The sequence below is a fragment of the Lynx canadensis genome, chromosome B4 (assembly GCF_007474595.2).
Source record: "Lynx canadensis isolate LIC74 chromosome B4, mLynCan4.pri.v2, whole genome shotgun sequence".
NCBI lineage: Eukaryota > Metazoa > Chordata > Mammalia > Carnivora > Felidae > Lynx > Lynx canadensis.
In genome coordinates, this window is record NC_044309.1 from 78,012,088 (window position 1) to 78,035,168 (window position 23,081).

The 23,081-nt window shown below is 56.9% G+C and overlaps 2 protein-coding genes and 1 long non-coding RNA gene across 7 annotated transcripts in view; 2 read left to right on the plus strand and 1 right to left on the minus strand.

Annotated features, from left to right (window-relative positions):
* The window catches only part of ACVR1B (activin A receptor type 1B), a 34,931-nt gene extending 29,508 nt beyond the window's left edge, over window positions 1-5,423 (plus strand). For 4 of the 5 annotated variants that reach the window (XM_030322663.1, XM_030322661.1, XM_030322660.1 and 1 more), the window contains 2 exons: window positions 556-686; window positions 2,181-3,334. In XM_030322663.1, the coding sequence (XP_030178523.1) occupies window positions 556-686; window positions 2,181-2,306 (257 nt within the window). In that variant the 3' untranslated portion in view covers window positions 2,307-3,334. Of the gene's footprint in view, window positions 1-555; window positions 687-2,180 lie in introns of all 5 variants that reach the window. The other variant, XM_030322659.2, reaches the window with a different exon arrangement.
* On the minus strand, window positions 5,257-8,510 carry LOC115519007. The gene is made up of 3 exons (XR_003970370.2): window positions 7,933-8,510; window positions 7,235-7,741; window positions 5,257-5,975 (listed from the first exon to the last, which is right to left on the minus strand). It is a non-coding gene; the product is annotated as an uncharacterized LOC115519007 (long non-coding RNA).
* Window positions 8,511-14,124: 5,614 nt separating this feature from the next.
* Window positions 14,125-21,153, plus strand: TAMALIN (trafficking regulator and scaffold protein tamalin). The gene is made up of 8 exons (XM_030322670.1): window positions 14,125-14,448; window positions 16,591-16,640; window positions 18,256-18,310; window positions 18,415-18,517; window positions 19,645-19,738; window positions 19,842-19,908; window positions 20,124-20,190; window positions 20,630-21,153. The coding sequence occupies exons 1-8, from the start codon at window positions 14,197-14,199 to the stop codon at window positions 21,139-21,141; spliced, it is 1,200 nt and encodes a 399-aa protein (XP_030178530.1). The 5' UTR covers window positions 14,125-14,196; the 3' UTR covers window positions 21,142-21,153.
* Window positions 21,154-23,081: the final 1,928 nt, after the last annotated feature.

The window sequence follows — 23,081 nt, forward strand, 5'->3', positions numbered from 1 at the left end:
TTGTCATGTATTAGCTAGATTTCTTCTCTAAAGAGAAACTTCCCGTAATTGTCCCATTTGGTTACCAAGATATGTAGTTTGAATAGGGAAACCAGGAAAAATACTTGATTCTTCCCATTTATTTACCATTTTTCAAAACAGTGAACTTGTTACCTCTCGTCTTACAAAGGTGACTAAGGATTTGGGTGTCCTTTTTTTTTTTTTAAAGTATAATGAACTGGTGGACTTGAAATATTTGCTTCCATTGAAGTGATTAGTCTTACTTCTGCTTAAATATTCTCATCTTTGGCCAGTGGGAGCTTTTCAAGTTGGTGCCTTTTAACATGACCTCAGTAGTCTTTGATAGTTTGCTTGCTTTTGGTATGACAGAGATGTTCCTTACTAATCTTGTGTGTCTCTTAATCCCATTCCTGGAACCCACCAACCTTTCCAAGAGCCCTAGCTCTTCTTAGTGGGAAGTGGTATTTACAGATTATGGTGTGAGTGTTGTTACAGGTTTTTGAGTAATGCCCTCCTTCTGTTGATAACTCAGGTGGGTATTTTCTTTTCTCCCAGGAGTCCATGAAGAGTATCAGCTACCATATTATGACTTAGTGCCCTCTGACCCTTCCATTGAGGAAATGCGAAAGGTCGTATGTGACCAGAAGCTACGTCCCAACATCCCCAACTGGTGGCAGAGTTACGAGGTAGGAAGCTTCCCTGCCTCCTGTGGCTTTTCCATCTGCCTGATTTTTCTACTTTAGAAAAAGGGTTTCCCAAGTAAAAAAAAAGAAAGAAAGAGAGAAAGAGCTTGCCAATGAGGCCATGCCCAGAGGTACCCCCTGTGTCACTTATATACTGTTATGTGCTATTGTATATGAATCCCAGAGGGGCCACAGTGCCTTGTCCTGGGCACTGTAGGGTCCTCTTGGGAATGGACAGCCTAGTAGAAGAAAAGGCTTGGTCCCCAAGACACAGATAAGAGGTGGTCAGCAAAAGACAGAAATAAAAACTGGGTGGGAACCGTTAGACCGGTCTAGCTAGAAAGCACAGGGACGAGCTGAGCTCTGTGGAAGAATCAAATAGAGGCATCCAGAAAAGAAGCGAAGCTCAGACTGGGCATAGAAGAATGGCAGGACAGGACTTAGAAGGCATGTCTGTGAGGGAGGTGGCCTTTCTAAAAACTCAGAAGGGAGGAGGGTGTGGAGGATTGGAATTTGGGGGAGATACAGATGGAGTGGGTCAGGGACAGCATTTGGGGGAAATAATTGAAATGAGGACAAATTCATGATACAGGTTCCAAATAAACATGGCATTCTGGGGTCTTAGAGTCTTCAGGGCCCTCGTGGCTCTGCTTTTAGAAAGGACTCTAACCACTAGAGGGCATTTCTGCATTTTAGAATAGAATCGCTGAGCTCACATTTTAGGTGGTGTCTTCTCGTCGCATAATAGAGCAGCATTTTCCAAAATGTTCCTTGGAGCCCTCAGGTCAGGGTTTCAGAGGATGAGGGTGAGGCTGAGAGAACTGGTCTTCAGCTTCCCCCATCCCACAACCTCTTCAGTCAGTTTTTGAAATTTTGAAAACCACTGGCCTAGGACAGCAATCAGGGACCTTTGTCACCCTCGGTCACCGGTAGAGGTCCATAGGTGGCCTTCCAAATCCATCTCTTGGCCTGACCACAGTGGTTGCCCGTGTGGTCCAGGCGGTGGCAGTGTGGCTTTCCACCTCTGACAGGATTGCTTTTTAGGGGCTCCTGTCCTGCTTCTTCCCCACCCCCATCCCGTCCGTGCACATGAGCCCCGGGATTCCGGCCGTGTGCTTGCTTGCACCCAGGCGTGTTCCTGGTGTGCCTGCTTCACGCGCTCCTTCAAAGAACAGAGTTAGTACCGAAGCGTACAAACGGATTCTCAGACCTGAGAGAAGTGATTTTCGGAGCACAGGCTACTTCGGGTACCCCCGTCCGGAGTACCCCGATGGTGGGCCGGCTGGCTGCACTCGCGGGCCAGTCCTCCCCTTTCTCCTGGTCCCCGAGGAAGGGAGGGCCGAGGGGAGACAGAGGCTCGCAGAGCGCTCCCCGGGCTCAGAGGGGAGGGGAGATGGTGCCAGGCTCTGCTGAGAGGCGAGGTGGAGCGAGGCCAGGAGGGCCTCCTGGGGCGGGGTCCGGCTGACACAGCCTCCGGGTCTCCGGGTCTCCATGCAGGCACTGCGGGTCATGGGGAAGATGATGCGAGAGTGCTGGTACGCCAACGGCGCGGCCCGCCTGACTGCCCTGCGCATTAAGAAGACCCTCTCACAGCTCAGCGTGCAGGAAGACGTGAAGATCTAAGCCTCTCCCTCCCCACACGCAGCCCTGGCAGCGGGAACTACACACAGCTGCCGCGTTGAGCGTACGACGGAGGCCTACCTCTCGTTTCTGCCCAGCCCTCGGTGGCCAGGAGCCCTGGTCCCAAAGAGGGACAGAGCCCGGGAGACTCCCTCACTCCCATGTTGGGTTTGAGACACAGACACCTTTTATATTTACCTCCTAACGGCACGGAGACTCTGAGAGCGGATGGTGTGGAGAACTCGATGCCACAACTCGAACTGGCTGTAGTGGGAAGTCCCGCAAAACCCGGTGCGTCTGGCGGATAGCCAGGGTGGCGACGGGCCCCCGAGAGGACCCCGGGGGAGCCGCGTGTCACCATTGCTGAACAGCACCAACGGTGTCCTCCAGGGACCAGCTCCGCCGGGGCAGGCGGCGCTCTGCAGTGGCCCAGAGGAGCCACGAGTACAGCCCCTGACACGGGCAGCTCTGGGCCCTGGGCTCCCCTCCTGTCTCACGCGGGCCTCCGGAGGGACCGCCAGTGGAGGCGGGGCCTGCCGCCTGTCTGTCCAGCCGTGTGTGCATGTGCCGAGGTGCGTCCCCTATTGTGCCTGGTCCGTGCCACGCCCTTACACGTGTGTGTGTATGTGTGTGTCTGTAGGTGCGCACTTACCTGCTTGAGCTTTCTGTGCATGTGCAGGTCGGGGGTGTGGTTGTCATGCCGTCTCTGCGTGCTGGTGCCTCTGTTTGGTAGTGAGCAGCGTCTAGTCTCCCTGGTGCCCTTCCCGAAGGTCTCTCTCCTGGCCCCTTCCCCCCAGAACCCCCACGCCACGGCGGGACCCCCTTCCCAGCAGGCTGCTCCGCCTGCCCATGTGTCGGCACCTCCATTTCAGACCGTGGAACCAAAGCTGGCCCGGTTGTCCGTGGCAGGCGGGGGAGATTTTTGGGTCCAAATGTGAGGCAGGGATGGGCGGGGGTGGGCAGGGAAAGAATCTCGGTGGAAGTCTTGGGTGTTGTGGTCAGCGGCAACCGTGGGAAATGAGCCAGCCCAAGCGCATCATCCTCAACAGCATCAAGAAGGGCCAAGGGACTTGAGGCCCTGATCCTGGGACTCACATTGGAATGTCACATCTGTCTTTCATATCCCAGATTCTGGAAACAGCAGTGTATATTTTTGGTGGTGATGGGTTTAGGGTGGGGAAGGGGAAGGGGGGGCAAGCAGTGGGGGGGGAGTCGGGGTGGGAGGGAGGCATCTGCATGGGTCTTTTACTGGATTCTCTGATCGCGGTGGAGGGGAGATGGGAGACACGTACCCACTTCAGGGGCCTGTGAAAGGGAAAAGCCCGAGCCAAACCTGTTATTTTAACCTGAGTATAGTATTTAATGATGTCTAGAAGCACGGTTATGGGTGGTGGTTTGGTCAGCGTATCTTAGGTATATAATAACTTTGAAGCCATAACTTTTAACTGGAGTGGTTTGTTTTTCCTTCTCTTTTCTTTTCTTTTCTTTTCTTTTCTTTTCTTTTTTCTTTTTTCTTTTCTTTTCTTTTCTCTTCTTTTCTCTTCTTTTTTCTTTTTCCTTTTCTCTTCTTTTCTTTTTTCTTTTTTTTTTAATTTTATTGGAAGGGTCTGAATTTTAACTTTTTTTAATATTGTTAAGTTTTTATAAAAGGAAAACCATCTCTATGTGATGATTACCTCTTTGTTTTTAAAGAAATTGCTACAAAACAACCACAAAAAAAAAAAAAATGCTCCAATCAAGCGCACATAGCTCAGTCACACTGGAAATGTTTGTCCTTGCACCTGAGCCTGTTCCCACCAAGCAGCGAGAGTCCCTCCCTCTTTGCCCTGGAGGTTAGTCTCTCTTGCACTGTGCCCCCCACCCCTCAATTCTGTGAGTGGTTTTTGCTTCAGGGCCCTGGCCTTTTGTGCATTGTCCAGCCGGTTGCGCCTTCTCCTCCAGGCATTTACTCAACAGATGTTTGCTGCGTACCTGTTGTGTGTCAGGCACTGTGCTGGGCACTTGGAATACGTATGTGAGCAAGACAGGCTTGGGTCCTACTCTTGGAACACTGAAGAAGTTGCCGATTCAAGTTAGTGGGTGCCTGTTTCAAGACCAGAAGTTTGTACCGTTAGTTCTGAGAGCCTTTTGAGCCTGGAATGATTGCTCTTAGAAAAGACCACCAAGGACCAGGATCCCTCCATACCCCCAAAGAGCCCTGCAGTGGGCAGTGAGACCCTAAATTACTGCATTCATTCTGAGCCCCCTTCCTGCCCCCAGGGGAGGCATATGATGTCTGCAGCCTGAGAGCATGCCTGCCTCCAGCCCAGTGATTCTCTGCCAAAGCTTGTGGAGGAGGGGCACGCCTCTCCCTGCTTACACGGGTCTCCCAGATGCTCCCGGTCTTCCTATTTATTTTCCTGATGTGTTGCTTCTTCCCTTGCGTTAAAGGAGATCTTCGCCTCACCCTTTGGGCCAGTTTGCTGGCTACTGACTAATTTCCCTTGAATACCAATGGTGTCATTAGGGGGACCTTCTTTCCCCAGCCCTGCTGACCCCCCACCTACCTGCTCTGCAGCAGACCCAGGCAGGGTGTGGGTGGTAATGGAACTTAGACTCCTGTGTCCCCGGTCACAACCAGCCTCTGGGATCTGCCAACACTCCTCGACCCAGGGACTCCCAAGCCTCTAGCCCTCTCCCCAGGGGGACCTCCTGGCCTCACCACACCTCGGGGAAGACTGAGCAGTTTTTTGGGAAGCTCCCACCCCTGTCCCCATCGCTCTTAACACCAAGGGTTAGGAGTTAGAGAGTTGGGGAGAAACTAAAGCCTAAAGCCGTGGTGTTTGGCCCCTGGGGCTAACTAACCCTGATCCGTAGGGCTACCTACACCTCTGGATTCTGGATTCACAGACCAAGTCAAAGCCCGTTCTTACGTCGCCATCAAGGCCCCCGAACGGCATTCTCGGTACTTCTGTTTGTTTTTGTACATTTTATTAGAAAGGACTGTAAAATAGCCACTTAGACACTTTACCTCTTCAGTATGCAAATGTAAATAAGTTGTAATATAGGAAATCTTTTGTTTTAATATAAGAATGAGCCTGTCCAATTTCTGCTGTACATTATTAAAGTTTTATTCACAGAGCTTTTTGGTGCCCTCTGTCTTCCATGTGTGTAGACTGACCGCCCAGCTCTTGTCAGGGGAGCGGGGAAGGGAGCAGACGCGTGCTGAAGTGGCCTTGCTGCCTTCCTCGTTGGTTGGCCGGAATGACGACAGCATGTCGGAGCAGGTCGCATCAGAAGAGGAGCCAGTCTGAGTGCAGGGTCTCCCCTCCCTGAAACACCGGGAGCGGCCTGGCCTGGAGTGTGCAGGGCAGGGGGGTGGGGGGGGGTGGCGCAAACCACACACGTTTTCTTGGGCTTTGTCTGTGTCTGCCTTTGTCTTTCAGCATTTTTTTCTCTGTACAAAAGAGGATCTCGATCCTGGTGTGTCAGCAGCCACCTAGCCTTGAAGGCTGCCTAAGAGCCCTGCTCAGATTGTGCTTCTCCCCTTGTAGATTGGAGAATAAATGCGAATCTCGGGGGACTCGGGTGATTTGAGGTGGGAGTCTTCCCGTGCTTCGTCGTCTTTTCAGTGTGTGGGTGGCGGGGCAGATCTTTCCTCCTCTCGGCCGCGGGAACCCAGGATAGCGAGTCCTAGAGGCGCAGAAGCTCAAGTTTAGCCTGGACCCTAGAGGCCGCCTAGTCCCTCGGCATCGGGCACTGGACTCCCCTGCAGCATCCTCCCCGTGCTGGCAGGCCCACGCCTTCACCCGCAGGCCATCTGCTCGGTAGCAGGCCCCTCCTCTGTGGAACTGGAAGCCTCCAGGTGACTTCTCCACAGGTGGTTGAGAGAGGTCCCTTTCTCTTCCATACAAGGTCCCTTCAGTTAACATTAGTTAGCATTATTGAAAACTTACTGTGTGGCTAAGCAATGAACCCAGAGTTGATCTGTGTATATTAACTGCTCCAATCCTCAAACAGCATTATTATCCTGTCTTTACAGATTAGGAACGAAGGAGGGTCGGAGAAGTGGGCAGTGAGGAGGTTGTGATAAATTGTCAGTGTAGCTCACAGGGTGGAAAAGACCTTGGGTCCAGGGTGTCTCGTCCCAGGCTGCAACCCCTAAGCCGTCTGCACCTTCCCGCCTGCACGGTCCCATGTCCCCCCCCCCTCCCCCCCCGGGCCAGCTGCTCCCCACTGAACCCAGCTAGAGCCTGGGGCCGGGAGGGCACACGACATTCCATCCAGGCAGTAACTGAAAGCACAGGCTGGGATACGAATCCCAGACTGTGCCTGACTCCTGCAGGTCACATCCGAGGACCCTAGGACTGCATCTCATGGGCTGAGGAAAGCCCAGCCGCCTTGTCCTTCAGCCCATGTATGGGAAGTTGGTATTTTGAACTCAAGTGCAAGACCTTCTATGTTTACCCTGTTAAATTTATCAGAGAGTGTGCTCGTTGCTCCCAGCCTGTCAGTATTTAAAAATTCTGACTGTTGGGGCACCTGGCTGGCTCAGTCGGTAGAGCATGTGACTCCTGGGGTTACAAGGTCGAGCTCCGCACTGAGTGTAGAGATTACTTAAAATCTAGGGGCACCTGGGTGGCTCAGTCAGTTACACGTCCGACTCTTGATTTCGGCTCAGGTCACAATCTCAGTTCGTGGGTTCAAGTCCTGTGTCGGGCTCTGCACTGACAGTGTGGAGACTGCTTGGGCTTCTCTCTCTCCCTCTCTCTCTCTCTCTCTCTCTCTCCCCCCCCCCCTCTGCCTCTCACTGCCCCTCCCCACCTCTCTCTCAATAAATAAATAAATTAATTTAATAATAAATAATCTAAAAAAAATTCTGACGGTTATCCACAGTTTTCCATTGTTCTCTCATCTGAGACTGTCAGGCTGGAGAAAATCAAGTAACTCACCTCTAAGAAGTTGGCTTGAAGTTTGGCACATAGCCCAATAACCCGGATCAGCTGCTAATTAAATTGTCCTTGTGCCCTAGCCATAATTCATTTATGGACAAAGATAGCTGCAGAAATCCAGGTGTCTCTGAAGTGACAAGGTATTGTGGCTGTTGAAGCTCTCTGTTGAAAAAGATGTGGTGGCTCGTAGTGAATCTCAACCCCGTTAAAAAGCCATCCTGTGACGGATCAGTCATCTTGCCAGGCGTGGACCGAAAATCCACCAGGCTATGGATTGCAGCTTCACCTGTACCATTCTGAACATCAGAAGGGCAACTTTGCTGGTACCTCTTTGTGTGCCTTGAAGGTTACCGACACTGTTTCACCTTTGCAAGGCCCCTGTGACACAGGAGACCTGAAATCTTTGGAATAATGTCTCACCTGGGTTTTTTTTCCACAACTCTTAAATTTTTGTCCCTGGCAGGTCATGTCTTCTGAGGTTTACAGTCTGGAGAACGTGCTTGCTAACTAGGACCAAAACAGAATGAAGGGTAAAGTAGAATTGAGGAGGCACTCAGGAACTTAGGAGGGATGCATAATGAAGGTGGCCTGAAGTGGGGAGGCTTTGGATCAAGCCTGGAATGGTGTACTGGGGTTCTCCCGAGGAGCAGAACCAATAGGGTGGACGGATGGAGGGATCGTTCAAGGAATTGACTCACTTGACTGTGGAGGCTGGCAAGTTTCAAATCAAGCCGACAGCTAGAGATGCAGGGAAGAGTTGATGGTGCGGTCTTGAGTCCAAAGGCAGTCCGGAGGCAGAATTCCTTCTTCCTCAGGGAACTGCAGGGTTTTTTAGGGCCTTCAACTGATTGGATGAGGCCCATCCGTGTTACCGAGGGTAATCTGCTTTCCTCAGAATCTGCTGATTGAAATGTTAATCACATCTAAAACATACCTTCATAGCAACATCTAGACGTGTTTACTCAAATAGCACTATGCGCCGGAAGTCGTTGAGCATCCCCTGGTCCGACAGGATGGGACTTAAGGAATATGGCAGAGAGCCGTGGGTCCCTCTAGGAATGCTCCTTGGGAACCAAGGATGGGTGCTAATGGGGTGGGAAGGTTTAAGGAACAATTGGATGGCCTAGGCTCTCTTTAATTTGTTGAGCAACCCTAAATGTATAAAGCAGGCGGAATGCAGTCTGTGGTCCTTGCCCTTCAAGACAGAGAGAGGGTTTGTACAGAGAGGACAATAAGGCAGATTCTGGCAAGTCCCGTTATAGAATTATACGTAATGTATCATGGAAGCCTACACCAGGTGCCTGGGGAAAGAGAGGAGGCACCCCTGCCCTCCAGGGGCTCCCAAACTAGCAGAACGGACTGGCATGTAGGTAACCACAATGGGGTGAAGTACATGCTAGGATAGGGGCAGATACAGGACGTCCTGCGAGCATAGGACCGCCAGTGGGTTGGGGTCAAGGGAGGTGACATCTCTATTTTGTTGTAGGCGTTGGCCTGCTGGCAGAGGAGAGGAGGAGAGGGTTTTAATCAAAACGTGTGTCACCCTTCAAGAACCACAGATGTCCTCAGCTAAGGCTAGAGGCAAGGGAGCCAGAGCCGCAATGAGGGAGTCCGTTGGGGCTGTCACGTGCTGAGGAAATAAGACTTCATCCTGGGGGCCACCAGTGCCATCACTTGTCCTGTGACAGCTGCCTCAGCCTGTGCAAATCAGCACTTTTTCCTCTTGAGTCTGGACTTGATCTCCAAATTGTCCTCTATAGCATGAGTATGTGGAGTCGCCCTTAAGTTAAAACCTCTGTGGGGTTCCTGATTCCCGATGGACGGAATAGGCCATTGGTGGGTTTTAGCAGGGGCGGGGCGGGGGGGGGGAAGCGATCCTGTTTGTGTTTGGAATGATCACAGTGCAGACTTTGGGAGGCAACCGCTGTGGTGGTGGCTCAGGGACAGCTGGAGGGCAGGGAGAGACCATGGGAGAACGCACAAATTTGGGGCATGATCACATGTGAACAGGCAGGGAAAGAGGGGAGCCAGCTTCAGTTTGGAGTCGATGGGAGAACCATAGTTGGGTGCACAACCCTGTCTCCTGGGGAGGGAACCAGGGACGAGCCACCAGAGCAACTGTGTTTGCCAAGAGGGCGGAGGACTGGGGTATCTGGGGCCCTAAGAACTGTTGTGCGTGTGTTTTTTTCTTCCCTTAAAAAAATTTTTTTTAATGTTTATTTTTGAGAGAAAGCATGCCCGTGCGCGCTGGTGCGGGCGGGGCAGAGAGGGAGACACAGAATCGGAAGCAGGCTCCAGGCTCTGAGCTGTCAGCGCAGAGCCGGATGCGGGGCTCGAACCCATGAGCTGTGAGATCATGACCTGAGCCGAGTCCAACGCTCAACCCGCTGAGCCACCCAGGCTCCCCAAGAACAGTTGTTTTCTGTTTCTCACTGTACGTGCTCTGAAACGAGCAAGGCAGGTAAAATAACACGTGCCCTGTGTCCTAGGAGTAAGTAGCACATGGGTGCTGTGAGGCAGGCTGGGGGGCTAACCCTCCCTTCTTCTGTCAATCTCTCCTGTTTACATAGCTGGGGACACCCCATCCTCCCCACCCAAGAGGCAAGGTGGTCCCAGGCCTCTGGGCCACACTAGGCCCAGAGGCCACCCGTCTCCAACATAAACAAACTACCATATCTGCTTCGCCCTTACTCCCAGACCCCCTAGAATCGGCTCTTTGGGCTGTGCCAGATCCTGCGGCCGGGCTCCCCTGGGCCCCAGCGCCACACACAGACACTATCCAGTGGAAACTGTTGGGCAATAGGCGCCATTAGGAAAAACAACCACTCCCTGCCCAGTCAGCTGCCCACCGGCTGTCTGTGCCTCCCTCTGTGTCATGCAACTGGGGGCCCAGCCCCTCATTCCTGACCAGAGCGCCAGCTGAGTCCCAGGCCCTCTCTCTCCCAGTTCCCCAGCTTAGGAGCAGCAGCAGTACCCAGAGGGGAATCCCAGCGCGCTATTTATTATTCATTCTCCCCGTTCTGGAAGCAAACGATGATGCTGGAGCGGACATCGAGCTAGACTGCAGAGCGGCCTGAGCTGCCGGAGCTCTTGCCCTAAGTGCCCCGGCTTCCTGATGGCACCCTAGAGCTCGAGCACACGGAGCACGCACGACGGTGGGGACAAGAGTCGGCTCTCCCCACTTCCTCCACCGGGCACTGTTAGGTATCCAGGCCGGGGCTCGTCCCAAAGGGGAGGGGTCTTCCGCAGACCTTGTCCATTAGGCGAGCCCACACCGCAGCGAGCCCTATCCCAAGAGCTAAGAGCCAGGGCAACTGGAGCGAACGGAGGAAAAGCTGGGGAGCTCTTCTCAAACACAGACTGGCTCGGGATGAGCCACAGATTGAGTGCAGATGTCTGAGGGGCCAGAGTCATGGGGCTTTTGCAAGGAGGCCTCCCAGAGAGAGGTGTCCCAGCAGGCAGGCAGCGTGTGCAGCACGCTCCTCCCCACCCTCCCCTCCACCCCCGGGGTTTAAGGAGCCGCGGAAGATAGGATGGGGGGAGCAGATGCCATGCAAGAGCTTAGGAGGAAGTCGCAGAGGGTGGGAAAAGGCAAAGCGCCGGCGACCTCGCGTGTCTGGCGTGTGGAGACTCTTGCACAGAGGAGGCCCCTCCAGCTGTCCGCCCTCTCCTTGTTGAACTTCACCTGCAGCCCGGCAGCCCTGGTGGAGATCAAAAACACAACTTCCTAACTGGGCCAGCGGTGAGACTCCGGAACTCTGTGACCGAAGGGGAGCTTGGCATCTCAGTGGGACACGGACCCTCTTGCGCAGGAGAGGAGATGTGGGGGATTCCCTAAACCCCACTCAGATCCCGAGTGGAGCCAGGCACTAGCCAGACAGCCCTTCACTCTGGTTTGAAGATTTTCCACCCAGAGACCCACGGCCACCAGAGGGCATCACCACCCCATAGTGTGGCATCCTGGGCCCCCCATCCCCTCCCTGGAGATACTGAGGAGATTGGGAGAAGGAAGCAGGCACACACACATATCTCTGAACTCTCTGAACTCTCAGGGGAGCAACTAGCAGCTGAATTAAATAGTCTGGAGGCCGGAGACCTTGTGTCTAGTGGGTACTAGGGCCTGTCCTGACTCCATCCTTACCCCCCCACGGGTCTCAGTTTGCCTCCTGTGTTCAATGAGTGCTTGGACCACATCGTATCATTGCCAGGCCACAGGGCAGGCCCTTCCTTTCCAGCTCTTGGATTCCAGGACTGGAGGAAATCATGCCACGTGCCTCCCAGAAATTGCATTTCCTGGGCCCACACTTACTCTTTGGTTCTCCGGAGCTCTGCCTGGAAGAGGGGGAAACCTGAAGGAGGAATGTCTATTTTTTTTTTTTAATGTTTATTTATTTCGAGAGAGAGACCACACATGCCAGCAGGTGGAGGGGCAGAGAGGTGGGGGGAAAAAGAGAATCCCAAGCAGCCGCCGTGCTGACGGCACAGAACCTGACACGCGGCTCAATCACATGAACTGTGAGATCGTGACCTGAGCTGAAATCAAGAGCTGGACGCTTAACCGACGGAGCCACGCAGGCGCCCCTGAAGGAGGAATGTCTCAACAGGGCTGTTAGACGCGGGTGCCGTGACACCCGTGGTGTTCACTTGTCCAGCTTTCAGGCAAGGAGGTGTCCTTTAGGTCATCCCTGGGATAGGTAAGGTGGTGGTCCTTCGCACAAGGGATCCTACAGGGTGCCCTTTTGCTGGTCTCTTCAGGGATACGCACAGGAGTGAAGAGAAAAGAAACCAAACCACTGCCTCCCCTGCCTTTGCTCTCCTCCCCATCCCCACCCCCACCCCCACCCCAGATGCCGTCTGTCAGGAGCAGGCAGCAGACGGTCCAGGGGTCCATCTGTGCTGATGCTTCACAATAGAGTCCCATGTTTCCCCACCAACACCCCCTCGGCCCCTCAGCCGATGGCCACTTGGTGGTGCCCAGGGGGAGGTGGCAGGAGGGAGAGGAAGGGACTCAGCTCTTGGCTCCCAGCAGCCCCCAGTCTACCCTCTGCCCCCCACCCAACAAGCATCCTGCCATCTGGACTTGTGTAATTACTGAGGGGTGGCACAGACCGCTCCCACCCATAGCTCCTGCAGGAGCTGGGGCCCCAGGGATGGGGGGCTGAGGGAAAGACAGAGTCAAGGAGACAAGGAAGGACAGCGACTGAGACAGACCAGGGCACCGAGACAGGAGACGGCCTTTCCTTCCTGTCGGATGTGGCCACTTGCCTCTCTGGACCGTTCATGCCACCCGTCTAACACAGCGCATGTATATATAACCAGACCATAGACTCTGTAACCCCAGTGCCCAGCCGGTACCCGGCATGGATCAGGGCATAAATGTAGGGGGAAGGAGAAACTGGAGAAGACAGCATCACATAGGGGTTAGGATGGCAGGCTCCGGTGCCGGGCTGCCTGGCTTTGAGCCTCCGTTCTGGCACTCAGTGGCCTAGAGCATGTTACTTAACCTCCCTGGGCCTCAGTTTCCTCATCCCTGAGGTACCGATTTCCTAGGGTTGTTACGAAGGCCAAATGAGTTAATACATGTATGTAACAGCACCCACAGAACGGTGTGCACGGCCCATGGTAAATGCTCAATAAATGTCAGCTGTAAAGGCATAACACAGATTTGGGAAGACTGGAGGAGAAGGGGACAGATGGGGACTGTACCTCCCCAGCCTCTGTTTAGTGGCCAATGGTGGGATGCGGAGGCCCCCAGCTTGTGATGCTGACGCCTTGTGGTGGCTAGCTGCTCTTTAGACGCCAAGACTGGCCTTCCACTTCCTCCTCTCACTTCTTATTTGGGCACCACTGACGACAGAGACTTCAGCTGGGCTGTTCCAGTCTCTCCCACTGCCTGGCAGCCACGGTAACACAGGGCGGGGGTGGGGGGGTGGGGGGGGATGGTCCCGAAGACAGGGTCAGAGAATGGTTGAGCACATCCCCCAACCCTGAGCACCCACTCAGCTCAGGCACATTCCCCTCTCCATGAGTCAACACACAGTTAAGATCTTTCTGCTGGGAAAAGGGGTATCTGAGCTCCAACATCAGGAGCTGGGGGAAAGTTTATCTAGGAGGGACCACTCTCCAGACTCTCCCAGGGGACACGCCAGAACTACGCCCACGGGATCCCGGGTTTCCACCGCTTCCCTCTCCTCTTGACAGAGAAGGGGAGGCAGCCTTTCACCTCTTCTGGGGCAGCGGTGTAGAGGGGAGATCCCGGGCCCTCACTTCCTGGGGGGGTTCTGCACAGTCAGCTCAGGGTTATCTCTAACCTCCTTCAGGGATCTCACCCTTCCCCCTGTACATCCTTTTCCCCCTGCACAGCGCAGCCACCACTCTTCCCTTGCCTAAAGCCTCCTGCAGATCCCTGGATCTCTTAGAATCTTTCCCTGAGCCTCCCAACCTCCTTACAGTGATCCCTTTCTGTACCCTCACCACCAGATTCTCCATGAATCTCCAAAGCCATCCATCTCTAAATTTCAAATCTCGTGCACAAGCCCCTTCACAGACACACACACACACACACACACACACACACACACACACACTCATCCCCTCTTCAGGTATCCGGGAGACCCCCGGCCCCGCCCCAGGATGCCCTGCCCCACTCCTCCTTGGCTAGGTTTTCCCCTAGCGGGTATTCGGGTCAAGACTTTCCCCAGCCTGGCAGGGTGTCGGACGCTGTGGGCGGGGCTCCAGGGCAGCGGCCCCCCCGGGGGCGGGGCCTGCCGCTCCAGGGGCGAGGCCACCCGAGGCCGCTCCCCGCCCGCCCCCCAGCCCGCCCCCCAGCCCGCCCAGCTCGCCGATCCTATAAAGGGAAGCGACCTGCCGCCCGCCCGGCTGGCATCTCCGAGCCGCTGGTATTCCCGCCGCGCGGAGCGAGCGCCGCCACCGAGGGTCGCCGGTCGCCGGGCGCCGGAGCCATGACCCTACGCCGACTCAGGAAGCTGCAGCAGAAGGAGGAGGCGGCGGCCGCCCCGGACCCCGCCGCCAGGGCTCCCGACTCGGAAGTCGCTCCCGCTGCTCCGGCCCCGACCCCGGCCTCCGGTCCCCGTGCTGCAGCCGCCAGCCCCGGAGCCCCCGGGGACGAGCTGTACGCGGCGCTGGAGGACTATCACCCGGCCGAGCTGTATCGCGCGCTCGCCGTGTCCGGGGGCACCCTGCCCCGCCGAAAGGTGCGTCCCCACCCCCCAATTCCCGTGGCCCCCCAGCTCTAGGTACCCTCCGGTGTCCCTCCCTGCCCCGAGACCTGCTCAGCCCCTCAACATCCCGCATTTATGCCCGCTGACCCCACAATATATTCCTCGGGAGCCACCGGGTCCCCCACTTTCCCCGCCCCCCCCCCATCCCGCTCTTCCCCACCGACACGTTTCAGAACCTGCTGTCCTTCGGCCAGTCTCCCGGGCCCCCTCCTCCGAAGGCGCAAGCCTCCCCGCGCCGCGGCCCCCGCCTCCACGCCGCCCCCAATCTCGGCGGCTCCCCACTCCCCACGCGCCGCCGTCGCGTCTCGCTCCTCTCCTTCCCGACTCCTCCCCAACACCCCCTTCTCCTACTCGCTCCAGCTGCCCTCAACACCCCTGTGCCCCGCCCCCTACTCCCCCCCCCCCACCCGCCCCCCGCTCAGGTGTCTCTAGGCCCCCAGGCCCCCAGCCTGGGCTTCTCCATTTGGAACGTGAAGGCCTAGAGCTGGGGTCCCGCCGCTCTCCCGGACGAGTTGAGGGTCCGAGAGCCCCCGGGGGGGAGAGGCGGGTGGACGAGAAAGTGTGTAGCGCCGCGGACTCCCGAGAGCTCACCCTTCCGAGGGGACGCTCGGATTGCTAGGCTCCGGGCCTGCCGCCTGGCCCTGCGTCGGAGGTGCGGGGCGCGAGGCTACCGCTCCGGGGACTTCGCTGGGACCGGACGCAGTGGGAGGGGTCGCAGGGCGCCCGCGGGGCAGGAAGGATGCGAGCCGCGCCCGCCCTCTGAGTCTCCCCCTCCGCGAGGCTCTTCCTCTGGCCTGGGGGGACCTGAGCGCTCAGAAAGGGGGACAGAAGACCCAGGTTAAGGAGGGGGGGGGGGGTGGCCTTCCCCGCTCAGTTCCCCCCTCCCCTGGCCCTTGGCTTCCCCCCACCACACACAATGAACAGCTTGTTGAGAATTTGCATTTTATGAAAATCGGGTTGAAAGACAAAGGGGTCTCTCTATGCTGCCCAGTCCTTCCACCCTGGTCCATTTGGGAACTCCCCTCACCCCTGAGGCTGGTCTTTGGTTCTGGAGAAAAGAGGGCTCACTTCAGTTCCTAGCCTTGGAGCAGCCTGGGGGGAGGGTTAACTAGGGCACAGACCAGGAAGGCCCTGGGCTGTTGAGGGCACACAGGACAAGGGCTGGCCTGGGATGGCTTCTCCCAAAGACCAATAATTTAGGGAGGGAGAGAGACTAGTTTCTCAAGGGCCCTAGGGAGGCAGGAACCCTCAGCTCTGACATTCCCTGTCACCACCCCCCCACCCACCCCCAGCCAACCAAACAAAACCTAATCTCTCTCCTAAGTATAGTGAGACTTAAGGACAAGTTTGAGATCTGTGTTTTTTGCTTTTGTCCCAGAGAGCAACAAAATATATGGCAATGTCGAGAGACACAGGTGGAGGTGGGTGTAGCTGGCCACCTACAGCTGGGATCCACAGTTGCTCCCTGAAACAGCCTGTACTTTGGGGGAGGAGACTTGGCCCCACTGTCCCCTGCCTTTCCATGTTCAGGCTGGGATTGCCTGCCCCTCCACGCTTGGGCCTCTGACCGCAGCTCCCCCAAGTCACTGTCGGTGGCTGAGAAATTAGGAGGACATGCCCGACTGGCACGGGTCTCTGGAGTACCTTGACAGGCAAGCCCAGGAGACCCCAGCCCTTCTTGGGGAACCTCTGGAAAGAGCCCCTGCCTCAGCTTGCCGGGTTTGGGAGGCCTGAGCCCTGCAGACATACGCCCTGAGGACAGAGACTATTCTATCCAGATTAATGAGTCCCCCTTGCCTCCCAACCTGGGAGCTAGCACAGAACCATTAAGGTTCATGCATCTGGAAACTGGTAGGACTGTTGTGTCCCCACAGTCTCAGTTATGGGGTAGAGCCTTAGGGAGAACTGTGGAGTGATGCTGGAGTGGTACTGGGCAAACAGTTACACTGGCAGCAAAGCAGGTGTGGAACTGGGACCCGACAGGCAGGCAGCAGGAAGTGAGGTGCACGGTCCAGGGCTGGAGCCCAGGGGAGGGACCTTCCAGAATAGGATTCTCAGTGCCTGCTCAAGAACAGTTCCCCTCTCACCTGCTCCTTCCTCTGTCTTCCCCCGCAGGGCTCAGGATTCCGCTGGAAGAATCTCAGCCAGAGTCCCGAACAGCAGAGGTGAGTCACCAGCACCCCAGCCCCTGCCCTGGTCCAAAAGTGTGAGGTGCTGGGGTGGGGATGGGGGTGGGGGGGCAGCATGACACCGCTGTCAGCCCAGGGGGCGTCACTCTCCCACCCTTTCTGCACGGCTCCCTTGCTAGGAGTGAGGGGCAGGTGGGGGTGTGGGCTGTGCTAAGGGGGTGGCAGAGAAAGGAGGTAGGGACTTTTGAGTCATCAGGTGTTCCTCATGCCACCCGCAGTCCCTGCCAGTTAGCCCTCCCTGGGGAGATCTGGATCTGGGAGGTGGAGGAAGCAGAAGGCTTCGGGCTCCCCTGAGTTCTCCCAGCCCCAGCGAGCTCCGGGGGCCCAGATCACAGCCCAGCTGGGTCCAGCTGCTTGAGTCTGGCTGCCCTGCCTGCAGAAGTCCAGTCCTATGCTGGTCCCAGCCTGTGGCGGCCCTCTTAGGAAGCATCGGAGGTGAGGGGAAGAAGTAGGCCCTGACCCCGGGCCTCGTGCTGGCCCTGGCCCTGGCCCATGCAGACTTGGGCCTGGCTTCTAAAATAGATCAGCTGACTGCAGCCTGCCAGCCGGATTGGCCTGTTTGGCCCTTGAGCTAAGAGTTGTTTTTATATTTCTAAAGGGTTGTAAAAATAAAAACAGAACAATGTATGACAGAGGCCGAATGGAGCCCACAAAGAAAGCCCAAAATATTTACTCTCTGGCCCTTTACAGAAAAAGTTCGCCAACACTTGCAGAAAACCCCGAGAGCGCGCCGGGGTAACACAGCACTTGGGTCACCCTTTTCCCCGCCCCAGCTCACACAGAGCGGGGGGGAAAGGCCTGCGTTTACAGTGGGGAGGAGTCAGGGCCCGGAGTTGCTGTGCGGCATTTGAGGGGCATCTGGGTCAGGCTGGGCGCTGCGGGCCTGGGTCTCCAGGGCCTTTCAGCGGCCGAGACTTGAAGGGGCCTTTGGAGGCTGCTTTCACTCTGCCCCTGGCCGGCGGGAAGGAAGGGGGTGGGGGTGGGCAGAGGAAACTCTGGGCTCCCCCAGCAGGCGGGGATCTGGAGGCGCTCCAGACCATTGTGTCCAGTGGGCAGGCCTTCAGTGCGGGAAGGGGCGGCCTCGAGGCTCCCCTCCCCCCCCCCCCCCAGCCTCACATCTGGTGGGCTGGCCCGTCGCAGCTGGGAGGAGCAGCTGTGGTCGAGCCTCGTGACTGGCCTCTGGGGGTGGGGCCAGCCCTCTCCCCAAGGCTGTGGAGCCGAGAGGCTCAGGGCTGGGGCCGAATGTGGGGCCTCGGCTAGTCGGCTAGTCTCTCGGGCTCACTAGAAAGCTGGAGGTGTGGCTGAAAAACTCGGGAAGCCCATTCCCTCTGGGGGCCAGCCATTTCCAGAGCCTGCCTCCACTGGAGGCGAGATTGAGTCTCCACGGCTCCGTGGGGCGGAGGTCAGCCGGGGATCGGGACGGGCATTCCGACAACCCGCGAGGAGAGTTGAATTGGCGCTGGAGACGGTGAGCCCTGCCTGGATGTTCTGGAGCAGACCTCCAGCATCAGCCGAAGACCACGCTGTGGGACCGCCAAGCTCCTCTTAGTCCTGACAGTCTTGATGAGATGGCCCCTGTGTCCCTTTGCAGGAAAGTGCTGACTTTGGAGAAGGAGGAGAACCAGACCTTCGGCTTTGAGATCCAGGTGGGAGAAGCTGGGCACAGAGGGAGCGCAGGGTTGGAAGGCCACTCTGACAGATGGCCGGGCCCTGCCACACACCTGGCTGATGGGCCCCTTGTCTGTTACAGACTTACGGCCTTCACCACCGGGAGGAGCAGCGGGTGGAGATGGTGACCTTTGTCTGCCGGGTTCATGACTCCAGCCCTGCCCAGCTGGCTGGGCTCACACCAGGTGAGGCCCGAGCCTGGGACACAGGGCCCTGGGGAGAGGGTAGGACCTTGCTCCCAAGCAGAGGGGGTGAGAAATCGCTTCTGAAACCCATTTCCTTTCCTCCTCCTGTTTTGAGAAGGCCAAGAAGAATGGATAGAGTGCGGGCTTGGGATCCAGGCAAACTTGCCATTGACTGTGTGACATGGAGCAGTCCCATCTGCAAAATGGGGGCACTAACATGCCTAGGGGTTCCCTAGGCACAGAGCCAGGACCTGGTAAATGGCAGATGTCGCTGCTGCTGTTTTGTCTCCTGGCCGTCTGGCAACCCAGCCCGTGCAGGAGCCGGGGAGGGGGCGACATTCCCTTAGATCTGCTCAGATACTGGACATCAGGGCCTCTCCTGTGCCGACCCAGCCCAACTCTGGGGTACCTGCGTGACGTCCTCTAACAAGGAAATGATGCCTCCACTGGGGGCCCTTGGGATTAGCCAAATCTAGAGTCCCCAGGCCCCAGGAAGGGGATTGAGACTGCAAGAGCTAAGCCCCCTTCTAGCACCACTTTCTTCCCTAAGCCCTCACCTCCTTGCCCACTTACCAGCAGCCCCGGTAGCCAAGTGGTATGTTGCAACTTTGCAAAATAGTTTCATATTCACTCTCCCTCCTGATCCCTGAAGTAGCCACAGTAAGGATCACACGCCCTTTTTATAGATGGGAAATGGACCCGTAGAGAATGTGGCTTGCCCTGTCTGAAGTCAGAAGATTCCGCAGCGGCACAGGGTGTCAGAAGCTGAGGTTAGCTCTCAGCGTGGTGCTACTCACCCTGACCCCTTCCTGTCTCGGCTGGGTCTCATGATAGCCTGTGGGCCAGACAGAAACAACCAACTCTGGGGGCAGGCAACCCAGGGTTGCTGAGAGGGCTCAGCCTTTGGGGACAGTTTCCTGAGGGGGGGAGTGGAGGTGTTGGGTCTATGAGGGCCCTATGCTGGGGCGCTGGGCCAGGACAAGGTTTCCACACAGCCATCAGGAGTGGCAGGAGGGAATTCAGGAGCGTTCTGTGTATTACCCCTACCCTTCCTGGCTAGGGTAGGGGGCTGCAATTCTTCCATCCTGCCCCGTGGAACACAAGCTCACCCCCTCTCTGCCTGGCAGGGGACACCATCGCCAGCGTTAATGGCCTGAACGTGGAAGGTATCCGGCATCGAGAGATTGTTGACATCATTAAGGCGTCTGGCAATGTTCTCAGGTATGTCTGGACGCTGCCATCCTGAGGGTTCCTGAGCCCAGCTTCTCTCAGTGTGTCCGCACCCTGTGGGCTGACTTAGCCTTTAATTCCCCAACCTCCTCAGGCTGGAAACTCTGTATGGGACGTCAATCCGGAAGGCTGAATTGGAGGCACGTCTGCAGTACCTAAAGGTAGGGCAGCCCAGTTAACGTCCAGCCTCCACCCTCTTCTTCCAAGCTCCTGTGCCTCCGGCCCTCACTCTTTTTTTAGGGGCTCATTTACCTGTCCGAATATGCTTTTAACCTTCAGATTTCTTCTGTGCACTGCCTGATCCCTCCGTCTATACCCACCTCCTGCTTGTTTCTTGCTTAGCTCCTGACAGTGAGGCGGGGGGTGTCTCTTGCAGCAAACCCTGTATGAGAAGTGGGGAGAATACAGGTCCCTAATGGTCCAAGAGCAGCGGCTGGTGCACGGTGAGTAGATTGGGGGTGCAAAGGGTCCCTTTCACCCCTACTGATGTCCCTATGCATGCTCCCCCCTCAGCACTCGTGGGTTACTTCCCTCTCCAAAGTGAAGAAAAGTTTGTTGAGCTACTGCTATGGGTACAATATTGCCCTGGGCTGCTGCACACACATTTTTAGTTCCTTCTCCCAACAGCTTTCTGAAGGCGAGCGTTAGTATCTTCTCCATTTTACCGATAGGAACAGCGAGGCTCAGTGAGCTCGTTTCAAATGCCTTCCGGGGCTCTTGTGTCACAGTGGTCCTCATAAGGACTCGAGTGTATAATTCCTGTTTTACAGAGGAGGGAAGCGGGGCTTAGGCCAGGGGCCACACGGATGCTCAGCAGGAAGGAGCTGAGGTCCCCTCTCCATGCCCTCTGACAACGCTTCCTCGTGTCTTCTGCCCCTGCAGGCCTGGTGGTGAAGGACCCGAGCATTTATGATACATTGGAGTCGGTGCGCTCCTGCCTGTACGGCGCGGGCCTGCTCCCGGGCTCGCTGCCCTTCGGCCCCCTGCTGGCCGCGCCCGGGGGTCCCCGCGGGGGCGCGCGGCGGGCGGGGCGCGACGCGGACGACGCCGTCTACCACACGTGCTTCTTCGGGGGCGCCGAGCCGCCCGCCCCGCCGCCGCCGCCCCCGCCCCCGCCCCCCACCCGCGCGCCGGGCCGGGGCCCCGCCGAGGCTCTGGCGTCCGCGCCCCGGGCCGCGCTGAGCCGCAGCGCCAGCGTGCGGTGCGCGGGCCCCGGGGGCGGCGGGGGCGGCGGCGGCGGCGGGGCGCCGGGCGCGCTCTGGACTGAGGCCCGCGAGCAGGCCCTGTGCGGCCCCGGCCTGCGCAAAGCCAAGTACCGCAGCTTCCGCCGGCGGCTGCTCAAGTTCATCCCCGGACTCAATCGCTCCCTGGAGGAGGAGGAGAGCCAGCTGTAGGGGCGGGGCGGGCGGGGGAGGTATTTATTTATTTATTCGTTCCAGCCAGTGCAAAAAGGGGGCGGGGGGAAGGGGCGGGGGGCTGGGTCCGAGGGGACCCCAGGAGCCCAGCGCAGCAGCGGGAGAGGGTCCTTGCCAGCCCCAGCTGGCCTGCCGGTGCCTGGCTGCCTCTGCGGACCGCTGACCCCAGGCCCCAGTACCCTTTACTCCTCCTGCCCTAAACCGCAGTGGGAGGCGGGGCAGGGAAAACCAGGCGAGCTTGGGTTGGGAGAGGTTTGGGGGCGTTCATCCTACATCTGGGTCAGTAGTGCCTTGTGGGGTGTCCAGGGAAACAACTCCCCTGGAGGGGAGGAACCCTGTCCCACGAAGCCCTCTCCTCAGCTTTACTTGCTCCTCACCCTTGGCCTGGGGCGGCAATGGCCTATGGCCGGTAGCTCGCCCACCCTCCACACACATACAGAGTTCCAGTTAACCAGCCAAAGGTGCTGGTCCCCCTCCTTCCCGGCCTTGACCCCTAAGGGCTTGGCCCCCTCCCAGGGGCCTATAACTAAGTTGGGTCCTGCCGGGCAGGGGTCCTGGGTTCTCTAACCCTTGGGGGACAGGAATGGGCATGTCCAGTTGGGTGGGGGCAGCGCAGACTGTTCCAGCATTTTGCATATTGTTGCTTCTGAACCACAAACTGTATAAAATTGATGGTTTTTTGCATCTGTGTCAGCGTGGTGACTGCCTGGTGGGGGGCAGGATTGGGGTCCCGCATGCTCTGACTCAAACACACACCCTGCCCCCCAACACCTCCTCCAACACACACACACACACACACACACACACACACACTATATTTTACATCTTATTTGCTTGGAGCCTGCAGCCAGGGAAACAGTCTGGTGGATTTTAACTTACATGTATGAACCTGAACTAGAGGCCCCACACCCTCTTCAGAACTTGGGCCTCTTGTTTAAATGTATCTGGAGCCTCCCTTCCCAAATACCCACAACAGGTGGTGCCCAAGGCTTGTCTAAAGTCCTTAACTATCCCTGTGCAAATAAATAACCGGTGCCTGGAACCCTCAGGGCCTGGGTCTCCCACAGAGACCTTAGCAACCAGCCACCCAACCTGTGACAGGCCTCACCAGGGACTACTCCATTGTTCTAGGACTCCTCAGCGGTTCCCCAGCATTCCTACAAGAAGATTCCAACTCCTATGCTGGGTTCTCTGACCCTTGCCTGCCTCATTTTGTCTCCCTTCTCGCTTTCTGCTCTGGCTCCCTTGCTGTACCTGGTATGTTTCAGACCCCATCCACTGGAGGCCTCTGCATTCACTCTTCTCCCAGTCGGCCCCTTCAGTACTCTGCTCTGCCTCCCAAAGGCCTCCTCACCCAGTCCAAAATGCAGTCACACCTTCCACTGGCTTTTTCTGTCATACTACTCCTGACCAGCCACAACTGTCTCGACTTTGGGGGATTTTGGTGTTTGCCTGGCTCCCCTCTCCATTACGACATACACTCCTTGTAGTAGAGCCCAGGGACCTTTCCTGTCTCCTCTGCTGCTTTATTTCACGCCTGATACTAGCTCATAGTAGATGCTAGCTCAAGAACTATAATGTGTGCTCACAGCATCTCCAAGAGGTGGATGCCACCTTTCTTTGAAGTGACCCAGGGCAAGTGACCTGTCTAGGGTCAGACAGAGAGTAAGTAGCAGAGCTAGGCCTGAGACTTGAGGCTCCATGCCAGTGTTCCTCCCTGGCAGTAACCAGCACGCAAGAGGTGGCTTTAAGAGGTCTAGGTGGCACCCTCCCCCGGCCAGGCCACCTCCTACCCTCCCCCTCCTGCCCCACTGCACTTGAATGTGCCCCCTGCTTCCTCTCTTGCCCCTGGACCATCCCTTCACCTAGTATTAGGGTGATCTTTCCAAAAAGGAAATCGGATCACAACCCTCCTCACT

Coding starts and splice junctions, on each gene's coding strand:
- TAMALIN (XM_030322670.1), top strand. CDS start 14,197: ATGACCCTACGCCGACTCAGGAAGCTGCAGCAGAAGGAGGAGGCGGCG. Junction 18,518..19,644: donor GCTGGCTGGGCTCACACCAG/GTGAGGCCCGAG, acceptor TCTGCCTGGCAG/GGGACACCATCGCCAGCGTT. Junction 19,909..20,123: donor CACGTCTGCAGTACCTAAAG/GTAGGGCAGCCC, acceptor TGTCTCTTGCAG/CAAACCCTGTATGAGAAGTG.